The 24,862-nt window shown below is 31.6% G+C and overlaps 2 protein-coding genes and 1 pseudogene across 2 annotated transcripts; all 3 read left to right on the forward strand.

Moving 5' to 3' along the window:
- The first annotated feature begins 2,112 nt into the window (after positions 1-2,112).
- Positions 2,113-7,066, forward strand: LOC100785615 (short integuments 2, mitochondrial). Its single transcript, XM_003554121.5, has 6 exons — positions 2,113-2,561; positions 2,637-2,856; positions 2,928-2,998; positions 3,803-3,899; positions 5,814-6,031; positions 6,660-7,066. The coding sequence occupies exons 1-6, from the start codon at positions 2,286-2,288 to the stop codon at positions 6,909-6,911; spliced, it is 1,134 nt and encodes a 377-aa protein (XP_003554169.1). The 5' UTR covers positions 2,113-2,285; the 3' UTR covers positions 6,912-7,066.
- Positions 7,067-12,733: 5,667 nt separating this feature from the next.
- LOC100787198 (ABC transporter G family member 15) lies at positions 12,734-17,112 on the forward strand. The gene is made up of 9 exons (XM_014771489.2): positions 12,734-12,925; positions 13,447-13,523; positions 13,652-14,113; positions 14,197-14,319; positions 14,417-14,542; positions 14,816-15,100; positions 15,192-15,464; positions 15,556-15,663; positions 16,477-17,112. The coding sequence occupies exons 1-9, from the start codon at positions 12,766-12,768 to the stop codon at positions 16,750-16,752; spliced, it is 1,890 nt and encodes a 629-aa protein (XP_014626975.1). The 5' UTR covers positions 12,734-12,765; the 3' UTR covers positions 16,753-17,112.
- Positions 17,113-20,929: 3,817 nt separating this feature from the next.
- On the forward strand, positions 20,930-23,165 carry LOC100788615 (ABC transporter G family member 15-like; annotated as a pseudogene).
- Positions 23,166-24,862: the final 1,697 nt, after the last annotated feature.

Consider the following 24,862-nt stretch of genomic DNA (forward strand, 5'->3'; position numbering starts at 1 on the left):
ACCCAAAATAAAGTTTATTTATTGCTAATTCACTCTTATTAAAATTAAATTGATGGTTAATATTATGAACATTAATTTTAAAAGATTTAGATATTAAGAAAATAGGTATTAAATTATTCGCATCTGACCCATGTGCAATCAAAATAATTTTTTCTCGTATTTATTATCTAATTTTATTTCAAATGTTTTACCATGTGCAACTATGAACTTCAAAATATATATCTAAGTTTCCTTTTTCTTTTTTTTTTTTTAATTTATAAAAATTGGGTAAATATACATTTTATAAAAATGTGAGATGATGACAAATTAATCTTTAAGAGAAAGAAAAATTTTAATTTAGTCATTGAATATATAAAAATGCAACAGATTAATCTTACATATAATTTAATAAAATATTGATTCATAAATTTTGTGACTTAATATTAAACTAGTCATTCAAAATACAATTTATTATGAAATCCACGTTACAATTTAATAACAAAATTATCTCAACATTATTGTTTACTAAAACTTCAACCATAAAAATTTATAATTGTAAGTAGTACCATGAGAGGTGGAGAAAATAAAAGTTAATGTTACTTAAAACTATTGAATTAGTGGATTAATTGATGTAAATTTATTCTAATTTTATCAATGTTATTAAGTTGGAGAGCCATATAACTTTAGTATAGTTTTGTTATTTATAGGAGTCCAGTTTAAACATGATTATTTGTCTTATGTTAGAATTGATCAAAGAATAAAGTTAAAGTTTTAAATTAATCAACAAAAAGTTATATATACACACATTTTAAAAATAAAGACCAAAATATAAAGGAATAAAAAAATAGTCAACCGATAGTATTCTCCATTTGAATATAAAACCGAATCAACCCATTGATTAGGAAGATCTAAAATAAATTTAAAGAAAAAATTATTTATTTTAAAAGAAAAAGTTATATATTAAACATTTTTGTTAATATATGTGACTTTTTGTCAAATATATGTGATCTTTTTACCTTATAAAAATTAATAGCAAATATTTTTTTTTATTAATATCTCTAAAATATAAACTTTAATTATTTTATTCTTTGGCCGTTCTTGATATTAAGCAAAAGTTTAAATCTCGAAAGACTCGTTATCAATTTATCATCATTGAATATCTTGCAAGCTCAGTTGAGCCAAATATCATGATCAGTTAGATGCTTGGTTGCTTCAGATCATCATTATAGGTAATATATTATCCATCTTTAGTTGTAATTGCGCAGTTGTGTTAGGTTTGATAGTTATTAGCCCCAAAAATGATGTTCGTGTTTAGTGTAATGCATTACAATGAGATATGCTGGTTTTGAATTTGAACCCACTTTAAAAATGGTTAATATGAGGCATCACACCAGTAATTAAATGCATAACAGAAAAACGTTTAAAGGTATACTTCAATGCCATTTAATTTTATGTACTAAACAAAAAACTTTGTATTAAAATAATATATTGATTAGATTTTATGAAAATTGAATTTAACTTAGTTATATGATATAAATATTTTTAAGATTTAAAATAAAATTCATGATAATTTATTTTAAAATATATTTATAATAAAATTTTTAATTAAATCATAAATTTATCTTTCAATAAAATTAAGAGCTTTGTTATTTGATACGAAATATACTCGTACGAAAACAACCAATAGATACTTGAACCACTCTCGCTGGTTGTAATACTATACATGGTAGGGTCAGTTAAGATTTTATCTCCAATAAATTTTCCAAAATACAATTCGTATGTAACTGTTTCGTATTATATATCTTTTACCTAAAATTAATTTCAAGTTTTAATTTAATTCTTTACGTAGATTAACATATTTAAAAAATACAAAATAAATGTAAGATTTAATGCAATATAGATTTTTCACATGCAGATATCATTATTTTGTGTAAGACCTCGCCAACCCTAAAATACATATTGCAATACGAAGACAACAATAATGAATATTTATGTTTCTATTCTATAAAAAAATGAATATTTATGTTTTTTAAATAGGTCGATTTTTTAGGTATAAAAAACTTTTTAAATGACTTAAAAATCTTATCAATAGTATTTATAAAACTGTCTCACCCTTAAACAAAATAACATTTTTTTCTTTTTATTTTTTTAGTATAAAAAATCCTTTCTATTTCACTTTTTCTCCTCCTTTTCGGACTGGGCTTGGGTTCAGCTGAAAACCCGTTGGGCCATTACTGGGCGTAATGAAATCTGAAATTTCCGGCGACTGAAAATGCGAAGGTGTGACCGAAAGAGAAGAGATAGCAATGTCAGGGCTGAAGGAATTGCTGAAGAAAGGGTTAGGTTTAGGCGACATGGCGTTCAACGCCGGCGGCGGAGCCATCACCTGGTTCCCCGGCCACATGGCCGCCGCCACACGCGCCATCCGCCACCGCCTCAAACTCGCCGACCTCGTCATCGAAGTCCGCGACGCTCGCATTCCCTTCTCCTCCGCCAACGCCGATCTCCAGCCCCACCTCTCCGCCAAACGACGCGTCGTCGCACTCAATAAAAAAGACCTCGCCAACCCTAACATCATGCATGTAAAATCATAATCCACCACCATCATTGTTATTGTCGTTTACCTGTTTGTTTATTTGCGCCTCGTGTTGTTGTAGAAATGGACGCATTATTTTGAGAGTTGTAATCAGAATTGCGTTGCGATAAACGCGCACAGCATGAGTTCCGTGAAGAAGCTTCTGGAGGTGGTGGAGTTCAAGTTGAAGGAAGTGATTTGCAGGGAACCCACGCTGCTTGTGATGGTGGTCGGTGTTCCCAACGTTGGCAAGTCTGCTTTGATTAACTCCATTCATCAAATTGCAAAGTCTCGGTTTCCTGGTATGAGTTTCGCGAAATGAATGAATTGGAAGGGGTTTATGTTGTGGAATTGAAGTGGTGTTGTTTGATAGTGCAGGAGAAGATGAAGCGTGCTGCTGTGGGTCCGCTACCTGGTGTTACTCAAGACATTGCTGGATTCAAGGTCTGGTTAACAGACGTTAATGTGAAATATAGAATTAAACTAAGATACTATGTAATTTAAGGTCATTATTTTTATATGGACTGGTGAGAAGAGGGGAAGATAAACAACTTTGTGATATAATGTTTAATTTGTTTTAACTTTTGGTTAAAAAAATTAAAGACAATGTATTATGTGTCCTGTTTTGTTATGTCATCACAATAGGAAGTGTCCCAAGACTAGATGCACTAATGATTTCAATCAGTTTGAAAACACAATTAATTAATTTCTGTCATATAACACCCGCATGAACGTTAAAAAAGCTTGCCTTTTTAACTTATAGTTGAAAATTCTTTTAAAATACTAGTGTAAATAATTGAAGCAATTTTAAGATCATACATTATTAGTATAATTTCTTTTTGAGCAAAATACAATCATGTATGAGTGAGGTATATCTATCAAAATATCAAAATGCACATCAAACCCAAATACCTACTAACTGTACCCCCATGTACTGCATACTTGGCATTTGTACCACATATGGCTTACTGTGTTTTGGAAATGGTTTTTATTTTTGTTTCATTAGAATATATTTCAGAGATTATATTCTAGTCCGGTCCTAATCCTGAAAGTTTGTAGTAATGGCTTGAATATTTATTATTTGGCACTTGAATGAAAAAATTATTTGCAAAAAATAAGGTAGAAAGAAAACAGTGCATATTCTATCCATCTCCTGCATCTTGTTTTATTATTATTGATCTGTTATTTGTTTCTATTTTGAGTGGGTGGTTTCCATAGCTACACTATGACTTTGACCTGACGTTTCAGATAGCACATAAACCAAGCATATATGTCCTAGATACCCCAGGGGTTCTGGTTCCAAGTATCTCAGACATAGAGACAGGGTTAAAACTGGCTCTGGCAGGTACTATATCTATTAAAATTATCCATCTTAAATACTTTTTTGGTTATTAATAAAATTTGAAATTTGATATTATCAATTCATGGCTTTTTTTTTAAATTTTTTTTTATCTAAAAGTAATTACTGAAATTACATTTGTTTCATCTCCATATCTTTGATTCCTGTGGATTCAGTCTAAGCCTCTTCTGTGGATTGTGAATTATGATTTGGAAGTTGAGTCTTTGCTTTAATTTGATTTTTTCTTCCTCTCAGTTTCCCATATGTCTACAAGCTAATTTGCAAATTGTAAATGGCTGAAAATGAATTACCTTATAGAGTCATGCAAGAAAGATATTGTTATGAAGGATATGACCTATAATCTCTGTTTCTTATTTCTATATATATCAGATGAATAGGACTTACTGATGTTTTGGCAAGTCAACTTTATTTTTTTTGAAAGACCGAGTCAACTTTATTAAAAGTTTTAACTTAAAAAGAATGTTGAAATTTTTATGTAGTAGTCTTCTGTAATAATGTTCATTATTTGTGTTGTTTCTCTTATTGCTTTTATGTTTTGCTTACAAACACATTGTCTCTTTACTATTTTATTGCATTTAATGAACTGATGTGGATGCCTGTGTGGGACAGCAACAACAGATGCTGCCTAATCTCCTAATTAGTGTTTTTTTAGTTTGTTTCTTTAATAGGTTGAATTTTATATTCAGTAGAATCCTTTAATTGATTAAGGGCCTGTAGTTTTAAATCTAGTTCCTTAGTTAGTCAAGATTCTATCCCTTATCATCTCTTTCTTTTGTTATCAGCAGTCCATAGAAAGGCTGTCGGTATTCAATAAAGGCAATCAATTATTCTCTCAATTTAGTCAGTCTTAGAAGGGGCTCTGTCAAGGATGAGTATGCTTCTCCCAATGCACTATAGGTTGCAAGAAGGATTCTTACTTGTCCTGCGACTAGGTCTATATAAATTGATTCTATTACGATTTATAGTGCTGATCTATTTGCATTTCTGTGGATTTTATTTTGAAGTTGTGATTAATGTTTTCATACAGATACTTCAGGTAGGATATAAAAGTTGTTTGTTGATCGCTGAACTCTTATAGTTGTATTGTAGTCCCGTTCTTGTATATTGATTTTTGTTCAAATTATTTGCATATCACACAATCAATTTCCTTGTTCTGTATTTCCTGTTTTCTTTTGTGTACAAAGTAATTGGATGATGACTTTCTATTTAAGTTAAAGAATTTTGCCTTATCTACACACACACACACACACACACAAATACTGAATTTCATTTCTTCTATAATTCAATAATTATTGAGGTTCTAAATTTTTATCATGATAACATAAAGCACAGGGCTGGTTTTAGTGTGTGAATATTACTTTGCATTTATGAAAAGGAAAAACATTTTAGAACTTCATAGTTCATACTCTTGATTCTTGTATGTTACTTAATAGGCATTAAGGGCACTCCAGGACAATGCAGCTATAGAGGTGGCCATTTTCAATGGGTGAAAAACTTTTATGTCAAAATAAAACAAAATTATGTAGTTTTAAACCACTAGGGGATTTAATGACTTTAATTATTCTCTCTTTCTTTTTTCAATATTAATTTTCTTGGAATGACTGTGAATTAGATGTTCTTTGAATGTGGCATATTGTCATATTTTAAACTAATAATCTCTCTGTTCTCTAGCAGCCTATATAGATAGTTCTTAATTTGTGTCCTACATCTTACACCATTACTTATTTACCCAGAGCAGTTTTTGGAAACTGAATATCTCATTTGAGTATGGGGCATGTAACTTACCTTTAAATGGGTCTATGTGGGGCATCTGCATCTGTTGGGTTTCTAATCATGATATCCTTTGTAGCACATGTCCTGGTATATTTTGTCATGTAAACTTGGTTGTTGCATTGACAGAGTCTGTCAAAGATTCAGTAGTAGGTGAGGAACGTATTGCTCAATACTTATTGGCAGTTTTGGATACCCGGGGGACTCCACTTCACTGGAATCACCTAAATAACAGGAGAATAGATGGGATTGAATATGAAGCTGAGGAAAATCCTGAATATAGTCTGAAAAATCTTAAGCCAAAGAGAAGAAATCTGCCAAATAGATCTGATTTGGTCTATGTTGAGGTAACAATGAGCATTTTTCTGTGGTTTTTCTTATATCTGTAATAGAATATGGTGCTTTTAAGTTTTAACTACCAATGCTGGAAATTTTTGCACCTTGGTTGATAAAGTCCCAATTGCACTTCCTAAGTTTAACATTTCACTAGGAATCTATTGCTTTAGATGCTCTGCCATTTGACTGTAGCATAGGTTTTAATCTTGAGTTATTTCGTCACTTTTTTTGTTGGATGATGTTGGCTTATTACTTTTTGATTTAAAATCCATTGATAGCATAAAGGCAAAATGTTGTGCACCATCATGATCCTTATGGGGCCATCTATTTGAAAAACTGTTAGAAGCTAATAGAAGAGTAACAAAAAAACCGTGGTTCCTAAAAATGGCAGCAGTCTTGTTAAAACTAAGACAACACACTTGATTTTGTCTGCAAGTACACATAATTTGATTTTTGGAAGGACTTGCTGTCTAACTCTGTTCTTTAGTTCTACTTTGTCTTGCATCACAAGTTACCCAGAAAGGTTCTATTAAACTACGTTTCTCGTTCTCACATTTGATGTTGCACTTTATGATGATGGAACTTACCCATGTTTGTCACATTTTTTCTTGACTTTCATTTATTCCCATTCTACAATAGGATCTTGTAATGGGAGTTCAGCGTGCACTCTATTCAACTTTAACAGAATTCGATGGGAACGTAGAAGATGAGAGTGACCTGGAGAGCCTTATTGACCTGCAATTTAGTGCACTCCAGAAGGCATTGAAGATACCTCACAAGGCTTCAGAAGCGCGGTTAATGGTATCCAAGAAGTTCCTCACTCTATTCAGGACCGGTAAGCTTGGACCTTTCATTCTCGATGATGTCCCGAATGTCAAGCCTGTGTCATAAGGTGGATTGAATCTTCTTTTTTCCCCCCTCCTTTTCTCATGTATTAGATCTCCTACCTTTCCTTCTTTCCCTTTTGTGCTATATGTATTTCAATCCAAATTTTGCTGTAACATGTAAATATTGATGAATTTAATTTAGAAAGAGATTGAGCTTCCTGAGGATGCGGGTGATTTGCAAGCATTTCAGTTCTAGAGTTTTTTACCCCAACCTTTAAGCATATCAACATTTAGTTGATGACCACGGAGTTCAGAGCAAGTGAAATTTGAAGGTTACCTGTAGTGAAATTCTTAATTACTCGACAATGGTAGGTGGGTGGATTGTTATATTAGTAGTTCGAATTAATTGTCATTTTAGAGAGCTGCAATTAATTAGAATGACTTGAGGGTTTCATAATTCTGGGGACATCCTACCAAAGGAAAAAAAATGATAATTATTTTTGATAAAGAAGGTTTTTTTTTTTTGAAATGTTGATAAAGAAGTAATGAATTAGTTAAATATTATGTGTGGAAGAAAACTTTTATTTTGGAAAAATGCGCTTTTTGGGAATTTATTGTGAAATAATCAAGGAATTAAAATCAAGCAAGTGTTTTTGAGAAACTTATAACATTAGTATTAATTATAGTGCAAAGCCAAATAATTTTCAAGGAATACTTAGGTTGAATTGATATGAAAAGATAGAAACTTTACAGAAAATTCTCACGGTTAATATTTCATAACAGTTAACGAGTGATTCAATTGAAAAATAATTAGAAGTTCATGAATCCAATTAGAAGAAAGAAAAATTTAAGAACCTAATTGAAAATTTGATAAAAGTATAGGGACTTATAGGTTAATTTTACCTTATATAATTTATAATGATTAAAATAGGTAGTTAATTTCATTTCATTTTCTCAATTCCATTTAAAAATGAAGTTCATTATGTAAACTATTATTCATGCTATTTGATAGAAGATTTCAACTTTATGAAAATATTTGAAATGAAAATAATTTGCTCTATTTTAAAAGTCATATGATTGATATCAAGACAATCAAATAGGTTCCTAAAAACAAAAATTGAATTAGAGAAAATTTCAGTAAATAAAGTGAAATTAATTGAAATTCATTTATATTTTATTTACACTATAACAAATGAGATCTTTTTTGCTCTTATATTTAAAATTGGAGGAAGTATTTCATTCATAAACTGAGTTAATGTTATTCCAGCTTGATGTGATCTTTTAGCGTAGGCCAAATTGGTCAATGGCCGTTGCATTAATGATGAGGTGTAGGGCAGGGGTTGAAAATGATAGACAATTAGGCATGGGTTATTTTTGGGTCGAATGAATAGGTGGGGTGAGACTGTGAGGGAACAAAACAGAGTGTGTCATATTAATGAGTGATGGTTCGCAACAATTGGTTTGTCCGGGAATTTTAGAATTCCTAAATTTTAGGTGATTCTATTATAATTTCCTAAAAATGTGTTTTATTATGATCTCATAACTATAATTAGTAGTACTACTATACGAATATTTAAGAATTTGTCTATCGTGGGGTCATCAACAGCATCCTCAAAAAACCTACTTTTTGTCCAACTCTTCATTTATCACGTGAAGTTTCAATGCAAGAGTTGGTCTCCATGAGACGCTGATCCATCGATTAACCTGCCATAGCATGTTTTTAAAAACTAAGGATCTAAAACTAACAATAACATATGTTTTTAATTCTTTTAAATTTTTGAAGTTTGATTTTATTTTTTTCTTCTAATTTTAAAATACATAATTTTTTTTTGTTTTTAAAGTGGTTTAGATGACATCTTATAGAAAAACAAAAATTTGTTAAAGTAGTACTTGAAGGACTAAAAGTAGTATATTTGACGAAAAAATATATTACCCTTAAACTAATGAAGGACCTAAAACTAAAACTAACGAAAGAAACATTTATCCAAGTCCTTGTGTGACAATGGTTCACTTTGATGCCTTGAAAAAAAGTATGCATTATTATTATTTTAGTTAAATTAGTATTTTAGTTTGTATAAATTATACTTATTTTTTAAATATATGAATTATGTTATAATTAAAGTTATCAATACATAAATATTTTAAACAAATAAATTATATTTTAGATTTATAGTAAATAATTTGTATTATGATACAAATTTATTTTTAATTACTGATAATTTTATTAAAAGAATATTAAAATTTATTTTGGAAATGAAAATGAAAAGGATAGATTGAAAGAAATAAGTAATTAAGAAAATAAAATATAGGGGATAAAGACAAAAGAAAAGTAATTTGAGATGGTTGAGAAAGAAACTTTTTGAGTAGTTATTAAATCAAATTAAATTTAAAATCCAAATTAAGAAATATATTTGAAAGAATAAAAAATCAAAAAACTAAAATGTTTAATATATGAGATCAAGATAAGACATGCAACTCAATAAAAATTTCACTGAGTGGAAGAAATTACACACTTTCCTCTAAATACAAAGAGAGTACAATAGCACTCTCTCTAGAAAATAGGATAATACAACTAGACAACCTCAAAAGAAAAACTTATTACCCCTTTTTCAAGTGTTAGTAGATTTTCTTTTAATATGATCACTTGCAAAATTTGAATCTACATACCCCCTGGCAACAAATTATGATCCTTCAAAACATCATGTAACACTTAAGGTTCCTTTAATGTATATAAAGATCCTCTTAACAATATTAATTCCAATGCTCTCTACCTGGATTTTCCATGAGTATACTAACCGCTTTCACTGCTTGTTCTATGCCTAGTCTTGTACAAATTATGACATACATAAGGCTTTTCATTGCTAATGCATACGATTCTTGAGACATTCTCATCCTCTCCGTTAGGGATGACAAAAAAATCTCTACCTATATTAGGTAAAATCCACCACGAATAGAAAATGAGTGTCTAAATAGGTACCCATACGTAATTTAAACATATTTTCTCTCTATCCATTTTTAATCAAGGCAGGGATGGATATCATACTACATGCTACCCGCTAATGAATATTTACTTAAATACCATTTTATTTATATAGATATTTGAGAATTAAGAGACTTTTGTTACTTATATTCGAGACTTAAGAAATAATTTTTAAGATAATTATTATTAAAGTGAAAAAAATTACTATACACAACCGTATATAATCGAATCCAATGACAGTACAAAAATCATTACACTGTCAATATTTAATTAAACTATTCACATGCAGTTAGATGTTAAACTATAATTAATATGTTTGACTGGATGGTGCTTTAAATTCGGACCTCTTGCCCTTCCTAAAAGTAATTAAACACGATGTACAGGTAAAATAAAAGCCTTGTGATGCATAATATATAGAATGCAAGTGCAGTACACATATATAGCACCCACTCGCAGCAGAGAAGTGAGTAATTAAGCAGAGTAGTAGTAGTATTAGTATAGAATTGGCCAAAACAGAAGCCATATATGGTGATGATATGGGAAGATGTAACAGTTGAGCGACCTGCAAGTTTTGGAGCACACGATAACAAGAAGTTGCTTAATAGAATCACTGGCTTTGCTGAACCTGCTAGGATTATGGCTGTCATGGGTCCTTCTGGCTGCGGCAAAACTACCTTTCTTGACTCTATCACTGGTCTGTCTCTCTCTCTCTCTCTCTCTGTATGTATGTACTAATGTATATGGTTTTTGTAGTTAATTAGTTTTGTAAAATCTTGATTCTGAAAACTGAAGGCCCTTTATATATCTATTGCCATTTATATGTATAGTGGTTGCATGTTATGCGATGGATACTTTAGTGTACACTAAAAATGTATATAAAACAGTTGAGAGGGTGAGAAGAACGTACATATTTAATTTTAGTCACCTGTATGGGGCAAAACCAACACCTTGACGTTGCAATAAGAGAAGATACAACATATAAGTAGATATATTAAATGTTATTTTGGGAATAAAAGGGACCCTTTCCAACTACTAGTACTCTAGTATATGATTAAATACTTGCCCAATCATATATTGCAAAATATTATTGAATTGTCCTAGATCTGAAATAAAAACAGGTTTGTATCATGTGATATCTCGAATGCTTACCGGTAAAGGTATGCGGATGAGGAGCATTGTACATTACTCTTGAACTTCATCATTCATTATTTCGTTTAATTGCGGTAGGTTTCATTTTAATTTCATGCTTGAAACAACACTAATTGCTTGAAAACTCCACGCTGTGGTACGTACGGGCATGCATGGCTCGGTGGAATAGTACATTGTATCAAACGCCCCCTTAATTATTTAAAACTCAACTTGCTCATACCCGCTTAATAAATTCAAAATCTATTCATTTTGATATATTTTTAAAAAAAAATTACCCCTTATCAGTAAAAGGAAACCGAACAATGCAATTATACAACTTTAGTTTCAGTAAAATATACGTGAATAGAGATGATGGAGACCTAAAAGAATGTTGGAAGAAATCCTCAAAAGAGACTAAATAATATCTACCGAGTGAAATAAGCCAGACTTTGTTGTTTTTGTAATAGAAGATAATGTAGTTGCTGCTTTGCTGGTTAATGCAGTTAGAGTGGTTGCATGAGTGACGGATCCCTGATCCAAGATTTTAAGTTAGTGGATATAAATTATAAAATATAAAATTAAGGGTTCAATTATATAAATATAGATAAAATAAAATATAAAAATATAAAATTTTATTTATAAATTTAATCAATTTTAAAAAGTGAGAGGTGCAAGTGTACCTCTCAAATTAACCTAAGTCCGCCACTGGGTGGCATCAAATGTTAGCAATAGTCCATAAAGGAAACTGTTAAAACTTAAGAAGGGCTAAATGGTTACGCAGAACCCAATAGTATCAAAGTATTATATTGCAAGGTTTGGGGACATAAGACCCTCTTGAGACGATAATGGATGCTGAGCTTGTTTCTTGGAAGAAATAGGTCCCTGGTTATTGATAGCAAAATTGCTAGTCTATAAAATAATTTACTTTGAGATAAAATGAAACTAAGTTATTTTTTATTATAATAATTTTATCTTAAATAGAGCATACGTGTTTTTTACAAAGTAGTATAAATAAATTTAAATAATTTAACATTCATTAAATTAAACAATATAATAATTTTCTTCGTACATTACATGTGTAATGGTGTTGAATTAATCCAAAATATTAAATACGACTAAATTAAGGGTTAAGTAAATTTGTAGTCTTTTAACTTTTTTAAAATTTAACTTATAGTTCTTAAACTTTTGTTTGTGTAATCAAGGTTCTTTGATTTTTTTTCTATTAAGATTTTTAGTTTTTATATTTTTGAAAATTCAGTTTTTAATCATTGAAATCTTATTAAATAATTAAAAATAATGAATTTAAACTTTTGTTTAGGGATTAAATAATTAAAAATTTTGGGTATCTTAACGGATCAAATAAAAATTTAAGTGCTAAAAACTTTAATGAAAAAAATTAAAAAACTTTGACCTTGTCAAATAAAAGTTTAAAAACTAAAAATTAAATTTAAAAAAAATTTAGGAACTAAAAACTTAGTTATTAAACTTTAAATTAATTATCATGTTAGTTCCAACTAAAATATTAAACACTTATGACCTCCTTGCTGGTTTGGGTTCAAGGGGACAAAATCTTGAATATTGATAAACAACCATGTTAGGAAAAGTCAGCTTTTAATTTTCTTGTTCTAGTTCTTAGTCTTTTATCACATAACGTACGTGTACGTACAAAGCCAGATCATATTATTATGCAATATCACACGCGTTGTAAGTATGGATTATTATGATATATATATAAAACGAGGGGGAGAAGTAAATTATACAACATAATACTCCTCCCATATGATTAATTTGTAGCTAGTAAGGCTATACTATGGTGATATTATGGGAAGATATAACCGTCCAGCACCGTTTTTTGGAAGACAAGAAGAAGTTGCTTAGTGGAATCACTGGTTTTGCTGAAGCTGGTAGGATCATGGCTGTCATGGGTCCTTCTGGCTCTGGCAAAACCACCCTCCTCGACTCATTGGCTGGTCTCTCTCTCCCTTTTTTGTCTCTTATACTATCTTTCTTATGAAAACTGAATTCTTCTACCACAATATATGTGTAGTTTGTTTTCAATGGGCATAACACTCTTTTAACACATTATTCTATCTGTTAATTAAACTTTGTTTGATGTCTTAGCATTTTTTTGTTTTATTTTACATATTTTTTCTTATTATATCCTTAATCATTTATTATAGAAAAAATACTCAAAAAGTATAGATTGGAGATACTGTAATTAATATGAAAGTATATAAAAAAAACATTTTGTACTGAATTAGTGGTCGATAGTATGGGCTGCATGTACGAGTCTAAACGGTTATTATATAAACTTTCGCAAAACAAACCAAATATTAGGTTTTACCCGAACCCCCTCCCATCTTCTATGCTTGGCTCCATTTCTGATAATATGTGATATGATATGAGAGGAAGAGAAATAAAAAAAACACAATGAGTGATAATGTTTGAAAGATATAGTAGTGTTCATATATCATTATCTTTTCTTCTGTAGGAAGACTTCCTGTAAATGTTGTTGTAACCGGGAACATTCTAATCAATGGGAAGAGAAGCTTATATTCCAAGGAAGTGGTAAGAAAGCCAGATGACTCTAATCACGTGATAGTAATAGCTTTATGATTTATCCTTTCTCTCTGTTTACTTTGAAATATCCTCATGATGACATAAGTGGCTATGTGTATTATTTCTTGAATTTTCAGTCCTACGTTGCACAAGAGGAACTTTTCTTGGGTACTTTGACTGTAAAAGAGACCCTAACTTACTCTGCAAACACGAGGCTTCCTTCTAAAATGAGCAAAGAAGAGATAAACAAAGTGGTGGAAGAAACAATAATGGAAATGGGTCTGGAAGATTGTGCAGATACTAGGATTGGAAATTGGCATTGTAGGGGTATTAGTAATGGTGAAAAGAAGAGACTTAGCATTGGCCTTGAGATTCTGACACAACCCCATGTCTTACTTCTTGATGAACCTACTACTGGACTTGATAGTGCCTCAGCTTTCTATGTCATTCAATCTCTATGCCACATTGCTCTCAATGGAAAGATAGTTATCTGCTCCATTCACCAACCCAGTAGTGAAACTTTTGATCTATTTGATGATTTGCTTTTGCTCTCAATTGGGGAAACTGTTTATTTTGGGGAAGCCAACATGGCTCTAAAGGTAAACAACTTGGTCACACAAACAAAAACAGTTCAACAAAGTTAGTTGAAAATTTTGAGTCACTAAATGAAGTTTGGGAATAGTTTTTTGCTGATGCAGGGTTACCCTTCCCTTCTAGAAGAAATCCTTCAGATCATTTCCTTCTGTGTATCAATTTGGACTTTGACCTGCTTACTTCAGCTCTAGCAAGATCACAGTTAGATTTGGTTTGCATCTTGTAGCCTTTTTATTTCATCTATTTTTTATTTTTTTTTGTTAAATGACAATGCTTCTAAATGTGAATTTCAATATCCTGATTGACAGCCATCTTCATCAAATTCAGCACTGGGAACAAAAAAAGCCGAGATTAGAGAGACACTCATTCGAAGTTATAAAGGTTCAGGGATAATGATCAATGCGAGAAGAAGAATTCAACAACTGAAACCTAATGTAACAGTTTCTTATTCCTTTTTTAGTATTCATAGTATAACTTTCTTTTTAAACAAATTCTACCTTGATTATCTTGCATTTATCTGCTTTTGTAAACTGGTATATTGTTTACCAACTACATAATCATTTAGAATGAAGCATAATTCCCAACAATTGCGTTTGAGGTGCCAACCTAATTTGTTGTAAAGTTTCAATCCACCTTGGTTTATAAAAAAAAAAAAGCATAGGAAAATTGTTCTATATCTTACTGATCTAAGCGATGCAAATGTGTAGGAGGAGCAAAAAATTAAGCCCAACATAGGTAGCAGTGCCACATGGTGGAAGCAATTGTGCACATTGACCAAGCGATCTTTCGTAAACATGACTAGGGATATTGGTTACTACTGGCTGAGGATGGTATTCTACATATTGGTAGGAATCACTGTTGGCACCCTCTATTTTCATATTGGCACAGCCAACAACTCAATATTGGATAGAGGAAAGTGTGTATCATTCATCTATGGGTTCAATATTTGTTTGTCATGTGGAGGATTACCATTTTTCATTGAAGAATTGAAGGTGGGTAAAACAATGGTTCCTTTTACTCCAAAAGATACCAAATTCATACAGTATATATTCTGCTTTGTATCTAATCAAAACAAAAAATCAGGTGTTCTATGGTGAAAGGTCCAAAGGGCATTATGGAGAGGCTGCATTTGTAGTTTCAAACATCATATCATCATTCCCTTTCCTTGTTCTAACATCTCTCTCGTCTGGAATAATCATTTACTTCATGGTGCAACTTCATCCGGGTTTAACTAATTTTGCATTTTTCTGTATCGACTTATTCTGCTGCATATCCGTTGTTGAGTGCTGCATGATGATTGTAGCCTCAGTGGTCCCCAATGTGCTGATGGGCTTAGGAACAGGAACTGGTGTAATTGTAAGCAATTAATTTTCTCTGTTCTTCATATGAGGCATGATTGTAACTTGTAAGAACTGGATCATTATTTTAATTGAATTGTTTGCTGTAGGTTTTCATGATGATGCCCTCTCTATTATTCAGACCACTGCAAGACATTCCAAAGTTCTTTTGGCGCTACCCCATGTCATACCTCAGTTTTACTACATGGGCAGTGCAGGTACAATGTCATTTTTTTAATTTAACGGTTGGACGGTTGGTTTTAATTATGGTCTCTAAATTTGTCAGCCATTGACAATTTAGTTATTGAAAAAACGAAAAATCTGATTTAGTTCTTAAATTTATAAAAAAATACTACAATTCTTATTTTGGTATCACAAAACCTAGTAACAAGATACAATTGTGTACTTTTTACATATCGAAAGACTAAATCAGAATTTTTTTTTCTTTAGGAACTATTTTATCATTCGTTTACACATTAAGAAACTAAAATAGTCATTTAATAAAAAAATATTTTTATATTATTTTTTGTTTGTCTTAATAATAATAATAATAATAATAGAAAATAGTCCATACACTTACACCGATTTCTAATCATAAATTTACGTATAATATAAATTCATTGACTTTTATAATAATTTTTTTAAAAATTATATTTATATTAGTTGATAATGTGAAATTTACACTATAAATATGTAAAAATTAAACTCTAATGATTAACAATGCCATCATATTCACATAAGAAAAAAACAATGCCACCATATTTTTATTTTTTAATTATTATTAAAAATAGGAAATATAATCACGTTTTTTCAGAGTGAAAGAAAATATAAAACACCCTAGGATGTAGCATTATATTCCTAATGTATACCTTCTAACCTGGATTGTGTCTGTACAAAGTAAGAAAGTAAAAAATAAGTTCCAATTACTTATGATAGTCTAATACTCTTAAGTCTTAACAGTTGATATGATCAAATCCCTCATTTTGCTGTATAATAATAATAAAACCCTGCCATGTTATATTCATCTACAGGGACAGTACAAGAATGACATGCTGGGGCTTGAATTTGATCCTCTGCTACCTGGGAACCCAAAACTCACTGGGGAGCAAGTCCTAACATTGTTATTTGGTGTCCCGTTGAATCATGGCAAATGGTGGGACTTAACAGCATTGATTATTTTGTTAATAGTTCACAGATTGCTTCTTTTCTTGGCGCTTCGGTATAGCAAAAGATCATCGACATCCCCCATGTTGTGGTTTCATAGATGCCGGGGAAAGTCTACAATTTGCAGAAAGATGTCTATTTAGTGTTAAATTTCTCAATAAACTACTGATAGAAGAAAAAAAACAAATCAAATTTCTCTCATAAGGTAAAATTAATTTATACATCTTAATTTTTCAAAAACTTTAGGATATATAAATTATTTAATTTATGAGAGGAACTTAATTTATTTCACTTTCTCGTATGTTTATTTTCTTATTTATATGTATTTGTTGAAAAGTTTGTCCACACAAATACAATCGTGACCGAATAGCAAGAAGCTCAGCATCCATATCGTCTGAGACAAAAAAATTGCAATGTAATATTGTAGACATAATGATGTAAATTTGGTTTTAGAATTGTAACAATAAGATCTGTTATTCATAATAAACTAATGTTTTTGCCTATTTGATTTTCGTTTGTGGATCAGTTCAAACCATGAAGCATATGATTATCTAAGAATCACAAATCTTTATGTTGAATAAGTTTGTTAATTTTTAAAAGGCTTAAATATGTTTTTGGTCCATGACAAACCTATTTTTTTTTGCATTTGATCCCTAATATTTTTTATTTCATGATTGGTTCGTAATATTTAAAAAATTTTGTTTGAGATTCTTGCTTAGTAGGAATTCATTACCTACGTGATTGTTAACTGGCCAGGTAAGCATGTCCTGTGTGATTTTTGTCATACTGAGATTATATGTAGGATTTTTTTTTAAAAAAAAAAGTAAAAAACGACAGAGGGTGGTGTGAGGTCAGAATGATTGCATGCGCAACGTTACGTGCAGAGATCTGTGAAAAATGTGATGGTTGTCGGAGAGAAGAAGAACGGGATGGAGGGTGTTCACCTTTAGAATGCAAGTGCAACGGCGGAGGGCCATCGTCGACCTTTGAAACTTTTCTTGATCTGAGTATTTTTTTCTTAATCTGGGTTTTAGGTTGTTTTCACTTCTTTAAAAGGTTTAAATATGTTGTAGGTTTTTTTTCTTTGAAAATATATTTAGGTTGTGTTACTTGTACCCTAACCAATACTTCATTTTTGAGATTTGAAGCCCTGTTGACACTCTAACCGATAGTGTTATAAAATAATAATAATAATAAAATTATGACTCTGTTTAATCATTGGCCAAACTTTAACAGCCACAGATGGAGTTATTCTATACAAAAAATTGCATTGTAGGAGTCATCAATTCACTTGTTCCAAAATTTCTCAGCGTAAATTAAAATTTCCCGTATACTTTCTGCAGTTTTCAGCTCACTGAAGCAAACATTTCAAAACCGAATTTGCTCCATCATACAAGACTCTGCATTCTGTTATATTTCCTTTAGCAATATTATTATGTTGTAGTGAACATGTTCTATTCGGCTTACAACAGGGATACTTCCCACCAATGTTGGCATGACCGGAAATGTACTACTCAAGGGGACTACCAGAAGTACAGGCTGCATAGATATTGTAAGTTTAGCAACAGAACAGTGCCTAAAGATTAAATGAAGATATAAAAAAAAACCTTAAAACATGTTTGAAAATTTTAGGAAAACTAATAGGTTGAATGAAATTCTAGAAGGTACATATCATTATGTGACAGTATATGAGTAATAAAAACACTCATGTTACTGGACAACTTTTTATCTTGTCCATTGTTTCATGCTAAGTGTGCAATACAAATAAAATAACGTAAAATTTAGTATGATATCTTTTTTAATATTGATTATCTATATACGATGACAATAATGGTAACAACAATGAGAATTGTGATAGTGATAATGATAATGGTAACTGTTGGTTCTTTAAAGTCTTTGAGATCCTCACAAGATCAAAGAAACAAGAACGAGTACAGCAAAGTACAAAGTCAAGATCTACAACAAGATTTTATGTGGTTCAGCAATGTGCCTACATCCATGGGAAAGTGCAATTTATCATCATCACATTCATCATGAAGATTACAAGTTCAATACAAGCAGAAACTAGCTTTAATCTCTCGGAGTTTCTTTCTAACAAAATCTCTCTGAATCTCCTAGCTCTCCATCTCCTTTTGAACTCTCTTTCTCTCTATGAAAATCTCTCTCTCTTCTCAATTACATGATCAAGTATTTATAGACACAAGTTGCTAGCTTTAGGAGCAAAAGATTTTCCTTTGGTGTCAAGTCACCAATTCAGGTATGACAACTGAATTTATGTCGTGTATGTCTACCGGGATGACATCAACTAATTCAATCCTTCACATTTGGGGCTTTGTTGATTTTGAGTCACATTCCACATTAACAACAACGGTGGTGACAACGACAATAACATTAATAATTTATGTTGCTCTTAATGCAAATTTTTATTACATAGATTACAAGGTTTAAGCCCTATTTTTAATTGGAGAGCATCTATGAAGCACGGGACACCTACTAGGTGGTGTTTCCCGTCTCTGGTACTGCATGGGGACGAGGATGGGATGGGTATGCCAGAAGACAGCCAGGAAATGTCGTGGACTTATTGGGTACGACTGACCAAAACGGGGATGACGACTTCATTTTGTGGAGACATATTGGGGACGATAGTGGCCTACATGCACATCACCGCAAGCCAGAATTAAAGAAAAAGGGAAAAAAGGAAAATTTTGAGGGGAAGCCGACGGTTTCGAGGAAGCTAGAGAGTCAGACGAGGTGGCAACGATGGAGGAAGTAGAGACGCATCACGAGGGGCCCACCGGAGGTGCCGATGGTGAGTACGAGACAATTTGTTGTGAGAAGAAGGCGCTTCCATGGTTCTGTCTTTGGCTTCATTTCTTCCTTCGGCCATGTCTGCTTCAGTTCTGAATTCTGATTCTTCTCCTCTGTTGCTAGCTTGTTGCCAATAGACCTTATAGTACTCCAACAAAAACATAGGAAACTTAATGTTTATCGATGTCTTTTACGTTATTTATAGTATATATATTTCGCATTTTTTAGTAATAAATGTTTGTTTTAATTATTTTGGGCTTTCTTAACAAGTACAGCTACAAGCAAGCAAGTTGTTTCTTTCATAAAAATAATAATAATAATAATAATAATAATAATAATGATGAAAAGCAAATTAGGTCTATGTCCCTATGTAAAATGAAAAATATTTAATGGGCACCTACAATACCATTTAACATCCAGGGAGAGATCGAAAAAAGAGAAAAAATATAAATATGATAAGTTTTATAATATGATGGAAAAAGAGATGGAGAAAAATAAAAAATATTAAAAAAAATTGTCATTTTTTAGTCGTACTAATATCTTGAAATTTCTAGATCTACAATTTCCTGTCTCCCTTCTCGTATCCATATATGTCCCATCCCTATTTTGGTGCATCCTAAGAGAGCATCACCAAAAACACATAAGAAATTGCATCTAAGTTTTATCAATTATAATAACTAGATCCTATGCATAAATACGATTCTGGTTCATAATAATAAAGAAAAATATGATTACTTAAGGAAAGTAAAGACAAACTTAGTGCAAGAAATTTAATAATCTGCACCTATAAAAGAAGAAGAGAAAAAAAAAGAAAAGACACATAAAAATTTCAAGATAATACAATTCTTTATAGAAGACAAATGCTAGAAGAAGGAGAATCAAGGATTGGGAGCCATTCCTTCCATCCATCCTCTTTCTTATCTTTTTCCCCTTTATTAAATATTCTCATCTTGCAATAGTAAAGTTTCCATGACAATGAGATGTTAAACTCCATTTGTTGAAAACTTGACAGCCAACTACTCTTGATGTAATTTTTCTTTTTATTTATTTATGAATATTACATTTGCATTATCTTTTCATGTGCTCAATATTATTGCTTGTGGCTTGATCACCCATTTACATGGTAAGTTTTAGGATAGCATTGGGAAACGTTATTTTCTAGGGAAAAGGTATCTAAATAAAGTCATTACTAGGGATAGGTTGATATTCGTTACATAAAAGAGTAATAGGCTAAATTCTCAACATTCACAGCTTTTAATTTTCCTTCTACAATAATATTGGATTTTCTCATCTTTTCTGTACTTAATTAATTCATGTTTAATTCTTTTTCTTGTTTGACTTAATTTTCTGTCAATTTAAATTACTGTTTTTCTATAACCTTTCCAATTTTTTTTCTTAATCAAATATTCATCTACATAAGTACAAACAAAGTCTTTGTGGATACGATACTCGGACTTCCGTTTTAACTTTACTACTTGAAACGCATTGGTGCACTTGCCAATCCATCAACATATGACTAAAAATGAGATTGACAAGGTGGTAACCAAGATACTAGCTGAAATGGGTCTGCAAGATAGTACAGATAGCAGACTTGGGAATTGGCATTTGAGAGGCATAAGTAGTGGAGAGAAAAGAAGGGTTAGCATAGGCATTGAGATCATAACTCAACCTCATGTGATGTTTCTGGATGAACCCACTAGTGGGTTGGATAGTGCAGCTGCTTTCTATGTGATTTCTTCTCTGTTAAAACATAGCACATGATGGAAGAATAGTTATATGCTGCATTCACCAGCCAAGAGGTGAAGTTTTCAACCTTTTTGACGATCTGGTCCTCCTTTCAGGAGGTGAAGCTGTATATTTTGGAGAAGCAACTATGACTGTAAAGGTAGAGAAAGTTCTTTGAATTTCACCACTTGAGAAGGAAAAAAAGAATAAATATTTTATGAAGTCTAAATTCTCTTCTTCCTGTTCAGTTCTTTGCAGATGCAGGGTTCCCTTGTCCAACTAGAATAAGTCCTCCTGAGCATTTCCTTGGTTGTGTTAGCTCAGAGTTCAATGGTGTTGCAGCCTTAATGCAGTCCAAAAATGTTAGTGTCAGTAATATATAAAACTCATTCAATAATATGTTTCAATATTTTCATGTTTTCTTCAACATGATTTTGTGGCTTCTTGTTGCTTGTATATATTGCTGGTGAATTTTGTGTTTAGGAAGCCTCATCTTCATGGAATTCTCTAATGAATATGACAACAGAAGTGATCAAATCAGAACTCATAAAGTACTACAGGAATTCCATTCATTCAGAAAATGCAAGGAAAAAAAATCAGAGAAATCAAACGAAGTGTAAGATAAATTTGTATAAGGCCACATATTAAACTTTCTCACTTTTTTGTTGGTCCTGTTCCCTGTTGATGACTTTTAAGCACATAGCAAAAGCTGGAAATGACAATTACAATATTGGCCATATTTTACTTTTACCCTTTTTTTCTTTTCTTTTGGTCTTTGTTTCCTTCAGTACAATTCACTCAAGTAACTATGCTGATTGAAGGCACATATGTTACTATGTTGCAGGAAGAACCTTTAGTTGGGAAGATATATGATACCAGCAGGCTGAAGCAGCTATGCACATTGACAAATAGATCAATCCTAAATATGACCAGAGACATTGGTTACTATTGTTTAAGGATTGTATTCTATATCTTTATATCAGTTAGGGCTGGTTTCCTTCTTTTCAACATAGGAACAAGTACTGAAGCAATCTTAACTAGAGGCAAGTGTGATGGATTCATCGTTGGCTTAATGATCTACATATGTTTAGGCGGCGTACCCTTTTACCATGAGGAATTAAAGGTACTCAAAGCACTTAAGATAGCATATATCTCAATTTTGGTTCTGTAAGATTAAGTTAAATAAATAAATAAAATATAGCTCACTCTTTTCATGACCCTTAAAAACCAGGTCTTCAAACGTGAAAGGTTTGGAATCATTACGGCGAGGCCATGTTTGTGCTGTCACATTTCCTCTGATCTCTCCCTTTTGTTCTTGCAATTTCCCTCTCTTCAGGAACAATACTTTACCACATGGTGAACTTTCACCCAGTCTGGTCTCGATACTGCTATTTTTGCATGAGTATATTTTGCCTCATTGCTGTCACAGAAGGCTGCACATTATTCTTTGCAGCACTTGCACCTGACTTATTGGTAGCAAATGGGAACTGCAACTGGTGCAATTGTGAGCATATTCAAAGATCATCCTCCTTATTATCATGAATTTGAAGTCTTATTTACCTTATGACATAAAGTTGTGCACACAGGTATTCATGATGGTGCCATCTAATATATTCAGAAGTCTAGCAGACCTTCCAAAATTCTTTTGGCGCTATCCTATGTCCTATATCAGCTACATTACATGGTCAATACAGGTACAAAATGTCATTAGTGATTGTATGGATGCCATTATTAAAATAATTGATTGTTTCACTAAATAGGATTATTTTATTCTATAATTATACTATTTTTTTTTAAAAATAAATAAGCTACAACTACCATTTCCAAATAGTAAACCCACTAGAATAATTGGCCTATGCATTGTTTATATATTTAGACTATGCTCTTTTACTGTGAAACACAGGGTCAGTTCAAGAATGACCTGATTGGTCTTGAATTTGAACCAGAGGTGCCTGGGGATACCAAGATAAAGGGTGAAGAGATACTTAACAATATGTTTGGAATTCGAAATGGTGGGACTTAGGAGTTCTGATTTGCTTCATGATATGTTATAGATTCCCGTTTTTCTTGGTTCTTAAGTACAATCAGGGAGTTTCATCATTATTACACACCAAAAGAACTATCCTAAACATTTTACTCAGAAGACCCTGATTGAAGAACAGATATATCTCTTCGAAGCAACGTCAATCTCTGCATCCCTTGTAAGCTCAAGAGGGTCCTTACTCTCCAATTTCTTGATTTTCACTTTTCCTAATAACTTCATGCTTTGTCTTCCATTCCTTAGTTACATATATACTTACGTATCCTTGAGTCTTCCATTTTATCTGTAAAGTTGCTTATGTAAAATGTGGAAATTGTTATATTCAATTCGTTGAATTGGGCGCTGAATAAAAAGTCTTGTAGCATAATCTATCTACCTTATAGTTTCTAATAGAGAAGCCTTTAACTTTAGCGTATTAAATTGCAAAGTACTAATACTTGGTCCCAAAAAACAAAAATGACATTAAGGATAAAATTTTCATGTCTTTCAGAAATACAATTCACTATAAATAAGAAACATTCCTTAATAGATAAATGCATAAGAACAGTAGAAAAAATCCAAGCATAAACAGAACAGTTAGAGGAGAGCTAGGTGCATGCCTATAGCTTCGAACCCGATGGGTTGGCATAGTGGTTAGGCATCCTGCGCTCATACGTTGTGGGAACGATCTATTTAGTAGAAAATCTTGTGTTCGATCCCTGAAATCCTTCAGGCTAGCGGCAATTACAGCACTGCAAGTAGGATTAATCTTTAGTCTAGTGGGCTAAGGAATATCCGTTGCAAAGACAAAAAAAAAAGGTTCCTACAGCTTGAATCATTGATGCTTTCCTAGTTGAGAAAGAGAAAGTGTTAGTGCTTAATTGAGATATTATTCCCAACTATGGAAAGTGAATGTTAGCATATTGTAAATCAAAGATTTGGAGCTTAAGGGTTATATCTGAGGGGAAGGGGAGGGAGTCCATTCGAGGGATTGTCACATGTGGTGACATAATTATCTTATTTTTTTTTGTCAGATTCACTATGGTGTGTGATCTCCAGGGACTAGATTGAAAGTTCAAGGGAGTGTCCATTTGAAGAGTCATCATAGGTGGTGACATAATTAGCTTCTGTAACTTGTGAACTTAGTAAAAAATCTTAAGTTGCTACTCAAAGACCGAATGTAGGTTAGGTTAACTGAACCAATATAAAATATTGGTGCATTCTCTTCTAACTTATACTCCTTTAAGTGCATTTATTTGCTTATTTTGCAGGGTTTGGATAAAACAACTCACTTTTTCTACAATTGAATATAATCAAATTTCATTGGGATTAAAGGTTGAGTGCAAAATAATTTTAAAATAGCTCAATTCCTTATTAAGTTATTAAGATCACTTGGTTCCTTCTTAAGTTATTAAGATCACTTGCTTAATGATCATATTATGAATATTTTTTATTTGAATATAATTATTTTTCGTAATAAATATATGTGATCTTAGAAAAAAAATAATAAAATTTTGTTAAAATAATTTAATTAATAAGCCTGGGAAACATATATCAAAATCAAGGTAGGATAAAGCAATTAAAACTTATGCTTTAGACTCATTAACAAAAAAATATTTGTTATTAATATTTATAAAGTAAAAAAAAGATCTTGTTGATGGTAAAAAAATCGATTACATTTAAAGTAAAAAAAATATTTT

This window comes from Glycine max, chromosome 19 (genome assembly GCF_000004515.6).
Source record: "Glycine max cultivar Williams 82 chromosome 19, Glycine_max_v4.0, whole genome shotgun sequence".
Lineage (NCBI taxonomy): Eukaryota > Viridiplantae > Streptophyta > Magnoliopsida > Fabales > Fabaceae > Glycine > Glycine max.

What these genes read in the sequence shown, in the direction of transcription:
- LOC100785615 (XM_003554121.5), top strand. Translation starts at nt 2,286, where the DNA reads ATGTCAGGGCTGAAGGAATTGCTGAAGAAAGGGTTAGGTTTAGGCGAC. An exon ending in CCAACCCTAACATCATGCAT is followed by an intron (nt 2,562 to 2,636) that starts GTAAAATCATAA and finishes GTGTTGTTGTAG; the next exon opens with AAATGGACGCATTATTTTGA. An exon ending in TGCAAAGTCTCGGTTTCCTG is followed by an intron (nt 2,857 to 2,927) that starts GTATGAGTTTCG and finishes GTTGTTTGATAG; the next exon opens with TGCAGGAGAAGATGAAGCGT.
- LOC100787198 (XM_014771489.2), top strand. Translation starts at nt 12,766, where the DNA reads ATGGTGATATTATGGGAAGATATAACCGTCCAGCACCGTTTTTTGGAA. An exon ending in CCTCCTCGACTCATTGGCTG is followed by an intron (nt 12,926 to 13,446) that starts GTCTCTCTCTCC and finishes TTTCTTCTGTAG; the next exon opens with GAAGACTTCCTGTAAATGTT. An exon ending in CAAGATCACAGTTAGATTTG is followed by an intron (nt 14,320 to 14,416) that starts GTTTGCATCTTG and finishes CCTGATTGACAG; the next exon opens with CCATCTTCATCAAATTCAGC.